This window comes from Echinops telfairi, unplaced genomic scaffold (genome assembly GCF_000313985.2).
Source record: "Echinops telfairi isolate 266 unplaced genomic scaffold, ASM31398v2 ScPeMD7_17;HRSCAF=63, whole genome shotgun sequence".
Taxonomy (NCBI): Eukaryota; Metazoa; Chordata; class Mammalia; order Afrosoricida; family Tenrecidae; genus Echinops; species Echinops telfairi.
The window spans coordinates 3,261,970-3,272,841 of record NW_022103914.1 but is presented as its reverse complement, the minus strand read 5'-3'; the positions used below and the strand labels follow the sequence as shown (position 1 = coordinate 3,272,841).

General features: G+C 53.7%; 1 protein-coding gene across 9 annotated transcripts in view; it reads right to left on the bottom strand.

Moving 5' to 3' along the window:
• Positions 1 to 10,872, bottom strand: part of KALRN (kalirin RhoGEF kinase) — a 653,766-nt gene that overhangs the window by 122,191 nt on the left and 520,703 nt on the right. For all 9 annotated transcript variants that reach the window (XM_030884806.2, XM_045287533.1, XM_045287534.1 and 6 more), the window contains one exon: positions 4,835 to 5,081. In XM_030884806.2, the coding sequence (XP_030740666.1) occupies positions 4,835 to 5,081 (247 nt within the window). The remainder of the gene's footprint in view (positions 1 to 4,834; positions 5,082 to 10,872) is intronic.

Sequence of the window (10,872 nt, the reverse complement as noted above, 5' to 3'; positions counted from 1 at the left end):
TCCCCTTGCTGTTCTGTTGCAGGCCCTTAGTGTTTTGCCTCGGTTTGGTGGGGTCAGATCGGGCACAATTCCCACCCTGTGTCTCCAGTGTTGTCCCCTGTAGGGCTATGGGCCAGTGAGGGATGTCGTGTCTCATAGTGGGGACGGCCATATGGTCTTCTCAGTGAATTGGCTGCTCTGAGCAGAAATCTTGTCCACAAGGCTTGGTGGGCCAGGATGTGCTCCACTCTCTCTTCCTCTCCCTTCATTTGCTCCTGTGTGCCCTGATCAGAGATGTCCCTCTCCCTGAGCTGCAGCTTCAGTGCTGCCCTCTGAAGTGAATTCTTCTGTGGGGAGTGGGGGCTGTCCATGTAATTGGCAATGGGGTCGGCCCCTCAGACCTCTCTATTGGTTCCCTGCTTCATGCTTTTGTTTTTTTAAGGAGTTGACAACATGCTAATCAATTACCCGAGCTCACCAGGGGAGGTGACTTTAGCTTGCCTGATTGTTGCCAGCTCCCGAGTTGCTCAACAGAACACGTCGCCTGGCCCTGTGCCATTTTTAAAACTGCCAGCAGGCTTGAGTGCATCCTGGTGGCCACGGTGCACACTGAGCTCTCTGAGGGCTGCCACGCCGCGTGGACCTTTGACTCCCTTCACGAAGCATCCTCTCTCAATGGGTTCTTCTCATGATGGCCCTGGCAAGTAAGCTGCACGGTGCTCTGTTGTGATCCATTGAGCTTCCATGGGCTTTCTTCTGGCAATCCATCACCAATGTTTTCTTCCTAGTCTGGCTTAGTCTGGAAGTTCCTGTACAATGGACCCACCACGCTTATCCAGTGGCTATCTGAAACACCAGGGTTACAGCCTGCAGCCTGACAGCACCCCAGCACAGCCACCTGACAGATGGGTGCATATTCAGAGCTGCAGAAGTCCAACTTGGAACCCTGGCGGCACTGTGGTAGGCAGGGCATGAGGCTGCCCTCAAGGACATGCCGGAGGGAGAAGGCACGTGCCAGGGTTGGGGAAAGCAAAGAGTACGGAGCAGTCATTTCAGAAAGCAGTCATTTTCTTTCAATATTAGGAAGATTTTTTTCAATAATTATAGCAGCCTAAGATCAATTAGTGGCCCAGTGGTGCAGTAGGTTAAGTGTTGGGCTACTTACTTACTGCAAGGTCGTTGGGTCCTATTCTGCAGCCGCTCTGAGGGCTGAAGGGGAGCCTCTGCTCCTAGGAAGGTTTGTGGATGCAGAAGCCCCAGGGAACAGCTCTCTGCGGTGGAAATGACCCGATTCTCCTAGATTTGTACTCCACACATTCCCAGTGCTGGTCATTAGTACAGTTTTGCAGCTGTCTCTCCTGACTTTGAGGTCGGGCCCCATCAGCAAATGGAGCTCCGGAAGGCTCCACTCCCGCTGGTCTGACGGCCCTATGTCACCTTGGTCGACTCCACTCGAGAAAGCAGCTCCTCCTCAGTCACACTGTGGGGACCCTCGGGTCTGAGGGCCCCCTCTGGCACTGTCTCCACGATGGCCTGCTCTCATTCACTAGCATTCCACATCTGACCATGCTTCGAAGTGATGCACACAGTCCTCAGGGCCTTCTTCCACCCTTCTTCGTAGTCTGTTCTTGGTCTGGAAGCTCCGCTGAAACCTGTCCCCTTTGGGTGACTGCTGGCATTTGAAAGACCACCGGCATCACAGCAACACATAAGCCTTCACAGTTTGACAACTGACAGACAAGGGGTGGCCTCTCCTTAATCCTCAGAAAACAAGGAGGAAAGGAGGGGGTGACTAAACTTGAGGAAGGGGCATGTGTATGCGCTAAGGGGAGGGAGGCGGCTCAGCGCAGGAGAACCTGCTGCAATGCTGCAAACTGACACTGCCCTCTGGTGGCGGAAAGGAGGAAGTCAGGTCTTGGTACTGGACCCGGTGGAATCCCAGGCATTTCCTCCATTTAATAATGGTTACCATTATTACTGTCCAACGATTCAGCAGAGGCAAACGTGTAAAACAAATAGAGCGATGGAAAGAAGGAAGGGCCGGGAGACAGACGAGCGAAAGGGAGGCTGAAAGAGTGAGTGATAACAACGGATCAACAGGTAGAGTTTATAAATATCTGAGTGCTTCGAAAAACCTTGTCATTTTGAAATAGAAATGAAAATATTGAGGACTTAAAACAAAAATCAAACAAGCCCAAACCACTCGGAGATTTTATAAGTTGTTGAATACAAAAACGATGACCTGAAATGTAGAAGCCCCACTGAATTCACGATAACAAGTAACGAGCAAACACAAGCCCACTGCCATCGTGTGGAGTCACAGTGAGTCTAGCTGGTTCCCCAGGGCTGTGCATCTATACGAGAGCGAGCAGACAGCCTCACCTTCCTCCCGCAGAATGGCTGCTGGGTGTGCAGCTGACTGTGGTTAGCACCCAACGCTTACACGACCAGAAGACCCACGACAAGTGTTCCGTGGTAGGATTCCTGCCTTCGTTATGGGAGATGCAGGCCCTCTTCCGGGCCAGCACATCTCGCACATAGCAGGGGAGGTTTGTGGACTGCTAAGGATCACAGAGGTCTGGTTTGTGAAGAGTCATGAGAATGACGCCGAACGAGCCAGGGTCTTGCTCCAGCTCGTGCAAGGAGGTTTCCACGTGGTGGGGCCAACAGGCAGCAGTCAGGACAACGTGGAAAGCTGACCTTCCTCACAAAGCAATCGCTCTCTGGCTTTGTCTCTGGAGCTGCCTGGAGACTGGGCTGGTGGGACTTCATTGCTATTGTGTTACAGTCCACGACTAGTGGGACAGTAACCATCACTTATCGTGATAAGTGACATCTCTGGAGGGGCAGACATTGTGCTAGGACCTGTGCTCTGTGCATTAATTCACACTCCCAAGAGGGGCGCGGAGAATGAGCTTTTCAGCGAGAGGACTGGGATGCTGGTGTATTGTGTATGCCCTCTGGCTTCTGGGCTGCTTTGGAAATTAAGACAATGAGGCCAGTTGAAAGGATGGAAAACAGAACAGCCTGAGAGTCAGCAGGGCACGGAAATGCCTGGGGACTTGGTCTGAGGGTGCTCACCACAGCTCCTGGGGCTGGAGGGACAAGAAAGGTGGGATCAATCTCTGGGGCCCAGCAAGCCTGCCACAAGTCTCCCCAGTGATCCTTACCCCCTGTCTCCTGACAGAACAGGCCCCCTCTCCCTCCCTTGTCCCATACATACCCCCCACACCACTGATGACTCCTTACAATACTACGACCGGGTCCCCTGTTTCCTTAATGTACAATGAGGGTCTTCAAGCCTTTGTTCGCATTGATGGTCAAGAAAACAGCCCTCAACCTTAAGCTGGCATCAGAGTCATTTGGGGGTGGCTTGTTACAGTGCAGATCGATGGGCCGTACCCTAGCATTTTGGGTTCAGTAGATCTGGGGCGGGCCTGAGGACTTGCCTTTCCAACAAGCACTCAGCGATGTCAATGTTGCGAATCCAGAGATCACCTATGGATCACCTATGGATCACCCTTGTTCTAGGCGCACCCGCGCCTCACAGGGCTAATAAGCTCTGAAGACCAAAAATCCATGTTAGACCACCAAGGAGGGTGATGGCATCTGGTTAATGCGCATCCCTTACAGGGGCAGGAGCAGTGGGCCTTTGACCAGATGGATGGCTGCGACAAGGGGCTCAGACATAAGAACGAAGGTACGGATGGCAGGGGAGCTGGCAGTGTTTGCGTCACAAGGTTGCTGTGAGTGGCCCGCCTCCGTGGCTCCTCACCACCGCCGCAGCACAGCGGGGAGAGGAGCGGGCTCTGTGAGCGACCAGCGACAACACCACACAGCTGCCCGACCGCACCGTGTGCTATTAATGTGCCAAACAGTCAAAACGGCAGCTTGGTGTTTGTTTGGTTTTGGCACCTGTTGTAGATGCGAAACACCGCAGCTAACAAGACAGCTGCTATGTGAGAAGGTGTGTTTTGGTCCTCCGGTGTGAGAAAAAGTAAGTCAACAAACATGTGGAGGTGACACCAAGCTTATATAAACGCGCTCCAAGGCCCAAATCGTGAAGAATCCCTCAAAAGCACATGAGCGCCCCCAGACGGTGGAGGGCCTGCAGGCGGCTGGCGTGCCTCGGCTGTGTGGCTGTGGTTGCGGCTCCTCTCTGCCCGAGGAAGGGCTTGGAGAGGCGTTTGCCTGCTGTGGAGGGCAGTGTGCGGGGTCAGCAGCTTCTGGCCACCGGGGAACAGGACTTTTCTGAGTGCCATTGGAAGAGGTCACATTGTTAGCTACCATTGTCCCCACCCCCACCCCACCCCATGAGCAGAGCAGACAGGGTTTTCAAAGCCGTGACCTTGTTAGAAACAGACCACCAAGCCTACAGGAGGCTTCGAACCACGAACCTTTGGGTCAGCAGTGGAGTGCTTAACAACCGTTCGCACCACCCGGAGATTCCAGAAGAGAGAGAGAGATTGTCAGACCCGAAATCAATCCTGCTGCTGTCAGGCAGTTCCCACTCACAGCTGGTGGAGGACAACGGCCACGGAGGCTGTCATCTGCATGGACGCTGACGGCCTCATCTTTCTCCCCAGGGCCAGCCAGTGGGCTTGAAGCTCCAACCTTTGGTTGGCAGCCGAGTGCTGAACCACGAACCACCGTGCTACCATGGTCCCTTAGAGGACTCACAGGGGTTACCTCCTGCAGCTCTACTTTTAACAAAACGCCCGCCGAGTTGCATAGCTGGTCGGCAGCAGCTCTCTCTCCAAGTTCACCAGCCTCTGTCTTCACCACCAGGTCCCTGAGCCATCCCACAAGGGCAGCACAAGTTCACGAGACAGTTGCCTCCCACGGTTCTCCCTACCTTTCACCAAGGGGAAGAAGCAGTCCATCTCCACACTGCTCCGGGAGTGGGAGATGCACAGCGCACTGCTGGGGACCAGGCCCTCCTGGGGGGGACTCCGCTCGGTGGTGCGGACCAGACACCAGCCGGGTCTCTCACTCGGCCGCTCCAGCAGCTCCACCGTCTGGCCCACCTGGATGGTCAGCTCACTGCTGTGGCCTGCGCTGAAGTCCTGCAGGACCACCGTCAACTCACAGCCGCCGGAGAGCTTTGGGGCCAGGTGGGAGGGGAAGGTAGGCAGGTGGGTGAGGTGGGAAAGGGGTGTGAGAGCAGGGGAGAGGGAGACCAGGGGTGGGGGTGGGGGTGGGGAATAAAGGGTGAAGGTAGAGAAGGGGAAAGGTTAGGAAGAAGGAAGGCCGGAGATGGAGAAAGGATTTGGGAAGCAGAGAGAAAACAAAACAAGTCATTAGCACAGGGCCAGGCAGGCAGGCTGCTGTTCTAGCTGCAGCAGGAGCCTGGAGTACCCCCAGAACCAGGGTTTTGATCCTAATGCCTTCTGGCTGGATTGGCGCTCCTGTCATTCCTCCCTTTGCCAAGCTCCCAGACTTGAGCCTGCAGCCCCTCCCTCACAGGCCCCTTGCTTCCTTCCCAGGACTCTGCCCGGTGGTGCCTCTTCCCAGCCCCTCAAGGCTCTGACTGTGCTGGCACCGATTTCAACTCACCCATTCGCACACGCTCCTAGATCATGTTTGGGAATAACAGGAGAGGTGGCTTTCCTCCCTCCTGACCCCTGCAACCCCTCCTAGCCTCACCCTTTAGCCTCAAACAGAAGCAGGGAGTGACCCCCAGAGCCATGGGAAGCAAGGTATTGTGTGTCTGGAAGGAGAGAGAAACCAGACTGCCTGCCCCCGGGCAATGCTGACTCACAGTGACCCCACAGGACAGGTCAGAACTGCCCTTGTCGGTTTCTGAGACTGTCACTCTCTACTGGAGTAGAAGGCCTCATCTTTCTCCCATGGAGGTGGCTAGTGCTTTCAAACCACTGACCTCAAGTTTAGCAACCCAACGCATAACTACTATGCCACCAGGGCTCCTGGGGGAAAGAGGAGGGTCCCGCCTTACTCAGGCATAAGCACCTGCCTTTCCGCTGGGCCTGTTCCTTCCTATTACATGGGTCCTGGGGCAGAACTGCTGTCTGCATCTCCCACCAAAAATCCAAACTCAACGTCACTGTCACAGAGTCAGTTCTGACTGACAGTGACACCACACGACAGGGCAGAACTGCCCCTGTGGGTTTCCGAGATTACAATTCTCCATGGGAATGGAAAGCCTCATCTTTCTCTCGAGGAGAGCCTGGTGGTTTTGAACTGCTAAGCTCTCCCTTAGCAGGCCAAGGTGTAACCACGACACTACTAGGGCTCCTACATCTCCCACACATCGGCTTGTTTTGAAGATTTTTCATTGTTACTTTTTGAACAGTTTGAGTCTTCTCCAGGACCAGTCTCCACACTTCCTTCTCCGGTGCATCTTTTCTCCTCTTCTTCCTGTCCCACTTTCCCGTTTTCATGGCTTTGAACTTGAATGACGAGGCTTTGGAAGTTCACTGATAGGATTCTTACCTGCTGTGCAGGAGACCTGGCTCAACCCAAGGCAGTGCCCCTCCTGTGCAGTCACCACCCATATCTCTCTCTCTCTCTCTCTCTCTCTCTCTCTCTGTCTCTCTCAGGAGAGAACTGTGTGCTGCTACAACGAAAGGCTAGGTTTCAAGGGAACTTCCAGACTAACACGGACCAAAGCTGGGCTATCGACTTCTGAAAGTCGGCCCAAGAAAACCTCCGGGGCCGGATGGCGCACTGTGCCACCTGCTGTCCTCCCTGCGTGAGGGTGGTCTCTCACTGCACAGAGGGTCGCCGGGTACCGAGGCTGACTCGGAGGCATTTACCAACAACAAAATGGGGACCACTTACTGCTGGTGCTTTTGAACTGCTGACCATGCAGATCGCAGCCCAACAGGTAACCACTGCACCATGAGGGCTCCTTCCCTAAGAGTACAGTTGTTTCCATATTGAATCTGACACCCTGTTATCATTGTGAGGTGCTGCCTTGCGGGGATCCTGTGTGTTATAGAGTAGGAGGGCCCCATAATCTGTGCAGACACCGATCGCCTGGTCTTTTCTTCTGCAGTACTGCTGGGTGGGTGTGAACCTCCAATTGATAGGCCAGCAATTGAGTGCCAACTGTGTGCTCCCACTGAAGACCTTCTCTAATACATGTTGCTCTTGAATGCCGTCGCGTCAGTTCCGACACTGAGCTCTGTCCTAGAGGACAGAATGGAATGGCCCCAGAGGCTTTCCAAGGCTGGAAATGTCGATGGGACCAGACAACCGCTTCTTTCTCCCGTGGAGCAGCTGGTGGATTTGAACTGCTGACTTCTTGGCTATCAGTCAAGTGCTTAACCATTGTGTCACCAGGGTCCCTTCCCTAACATCCAGCCTGATTTCATTGTCTTAAGCAGAGGACATCTTAATTAATACCATACATTGGAGGAACTAAGGATCCCACCAAGCTAGTTTGTAACAGAGGCTTACGATTCCAGATTCCTAGCTCAGAGCACTTTGCACAACACTTGCTAATGTTAGTGTATCTTTCCAGGAGAATGACTCCAGGCTCACACCTGCACCTAACACTCCAACAGAGACATGCATGTCACCTTGCCAAGAGATTTCAATTCCAGGCTTGATAAAACTGCTGAGGACACAAAACGCAGAGAGGAAGCACAAATTACAGCTCATAAATCCCACCGCCACCACCCCAACCCCCCAAACCACCTTGGGCTTTTATTCACTGCCATCAGGTCTGTCCTGGCTCATAAGGATCCTGCAGAGCAGAGCAGGGCTTCCACTGTGGGTTTCTGAGACTGTCAAGCTTTACAGAAGGAAAAAGCCTCATCTTTCTCTTGAGGGGGGGCTGATGATTTCAAACGGCGGCTCTTGTGGTTAGCAGCCCACTGTGTAACCCCTACTCCACCAGGCGCCTTGTCCCGAGCTTTCACAAGCTTCTAGTCTCACATCCTGCTCCAGGCAGGCCCCTCTACTTCATGAAAGAGGACCCCGGGTCCGGATTGCCCATCGGGCTGCTACTCATCAGGTCACCCGCTGGAAACTACCAGCTGTTCTTTGGAAGAATGAGGAGGCTTTACACTTCCGTGAGCAGTTGCCGTCTCGGACACCCACGGGGAGTTCTGCGCCGTCCCGGGGTCCTTCACGAGTCCGCCTCAACTCTACAGCAGCGGGAGTTTGGATTCGACTGTATGAAAATGGCCCCTTCTGGTGAGAGCTGTGGTTTTAAGAGTCTTCATTGTGTGTGTGTGTGTGTGTGTGTGTGTGTGTGTGTGTGTGTAGAGGGGGGTGGTATTTTCTTGTAACTCTTCCAAGTCTGCCCTCTAGGGTAATACAGAGTCTTTCTTCCATAGGGATTTCATGTAGGATTTGAAGACGATACCAAGCTTTCCTTAACGTTTTCCAAAATGTTCCCATTCCCCAAATAATTCTTTGAGTGATTCCCAGAGGTGCGGCTTCCAACCTTTTCATAATCGTCTTTGGCGACTCATCAGACCTTTTGTAGCTAGTTGGGGCACCCAGAGCTGCGCCCGAGCCTTTCCATGCAGCTGTCCCAGCAGGGACTCTTCTGGCTCTCATGTCTCATGTCTCGTGTCCTGACACCCCGAGGGGCTTTTATTCAGGCCGCGCCGCTGGCCTGTATTGAACATGCAGCCTAGGAAGGTCCCCAGACCTAATTCTCCAGGGTTTCTCTGGCCAGCTTCTCTCCTTTCTGTGCTTGTGCTACTGAGGCTTTTGATGCAGGGGGTTTTAGACGCATCGTCATTCAGCCCCACGAGAGCATTGTGTTCTTGAGCGAGAGACGTGCAACTGGGATGTCGGCCTTCGGAGGAACGAAGACAGGGAACACAGTGGGAGGGGGATGAGGTGAAATAAAGTGTGTTCATGAAACACTGTTGAATATACAACTAATGGTCTGCTCTGTAAACCTTCACCCAGTGAGCTCTCAACGGGTCATTTAAAGGGAAATAGTAAAAGAAAGCCAAGCATCCCTCGGGTTCCTCGGAGTGAGAGAACAAGGCAGGGACAAGAGCAGAGCTTGGAGAGACAGGACACTGTAGTTCTTGACAGGCAGGCTCAGGGTTACCTGGGAGAGGACCACATTTCCTGTGTTGCTTCTGGGTACAACTAAACCGTGCACAGAAGTTACAGGGGGTGAGCTCTGGCTAAACTTAATGTTCTTCCAGACCTCCTGACCTGGTGGTTCAGAGGTAGAAGCCTTGCCTTCCATGTGGGAGACCCGGGTTTGAGTCCTGCCTCGCAGTGGAGGCGCACGTGTTGTTGGGGTGGCTAGCAGGCTTCAGCAGAACTTCCAGGCTAAGGCAGACTAGGAAGACTAGTCTAGCGACCTTCCTCCTCAAACCAGCCAGTGAAAACCCGCCGGAGCACAATGGCCTGAGCTGCACTCGGTTGCGCATGCGGATGCCAAGAACCAAAGGCAGCACACAACAGCAACATCGGTGATTCACGTTTCCTGGCAGGAATGTAGCAGGTGCCGGTTGGAGCCATCCAGCCCTGGAGCAGGGGGACATGCAAACGGATACACAATTGTCTGCTCCGTCCCCGTGTCCTGTCTACCTGGAGGCATCAGGGAACAAGGAGATGAGGCACTGTAGTTTGAGAAGCCAAGCAGAGCTTTCCCCCACTCAGAGCAAAGCCTCCGCAGGACTAATAGCTGCTACTTCCTCTCCTGTCTGATCTCCTTGCCCCTGGGAAGCCCTCGCCGGTGGTCAACAGAGGCGGCTAAGCGCGGCATTGAACTTGAGTCTGCAACACTGACCTGGACATCTCCCAGCAAACCCTTTCTCCCCAGAGGAGAGCTATGCTGCTGGCTGGTTGCACTCGGGTGGGAAGGCTCTGTCCCCCCTAGTTTAGGGACGATGGAAAAAGCCCAAAGGAATGACCCTGAAGTCCCCGGGTTACCTGCAGACAAGCCAGGAGAGGGAGCTGAGACAAACCCGCAACTACCACACGCAATGCTGCACTTAGAGAGGAGGTAGACTGCCCCAGGGATCCTGCAAGTGGTCCCCCATGTGGCTTCTGAAACACTGGACGGCTGAGCCCCAGAGGAAACCAGGGGAAAGATGAGAGGGGATATTCATAAGAGCCCCAGTCGCTACCAAGGCTCCATTATTCCCAACCCCCCTTTTAACCACATAGCCACCCAGTCCATTCAGAGTCACAGAGACAGAGAACTGTCCCATGGGGCTAGCTGACATGTGCTTTGGAAGTGTTGTCAGGAGAGACCAGTCCCTGGAGAAGGACACCCTGCTTGGGGCAGCAAGAAAGAGGAGTCCGAGGAAGATGGACTGACATAGTAACGGCAGTGATGGGCTCAAACGTGGGAACACTTGTGAGAATGGTGCAGGACGGACGGGGCAGTGTTTTGCTCTGTTCGTTGGAAATGACTGAACCGCACTGCTGTCAGGTCAGTGTTGGGCTGCTAATCACAACAGGTCAGTGTTGGGCTGCTAATCACAAGGTGGGCTGTTCAAAACCATCAGTTGCGTCTTGAGAGTAAGCTGAAGCTGTGTGCTCCTGTAGAGATTGATAGTTTCAGAAACTTTAGCGAGAGCGTTTCCCTTTGAGTTGGAAACCACTCGCTGGCAGGTGGTTTGTGTTTCGCTTGTTCGGTAACAAGGAAAACACTCTTTACCGAAGCAGGCCGCCACGTCTCTCCTCCGGAGGGAGGCTGGTGTGCTCAAAGCACACACGGGTTTGTGGCTGAGCAGCGACCCCTGTGCCACCTGGCGCTGTTGTTCAGTTGGGGGCTGTGTGGCACCATCCTTATTTTGTGGGGTATTGAGTCTAGAGTCAGAATGACTACATTTTAATATGTCACCATCCCGGCCATCTGTCTAACCCTATGTACAAGTCCAGGGCTTTCTTTTTTGGCTCATGTTCTTTATCTATAAAATAGGGATAAGATCCATACCTCCA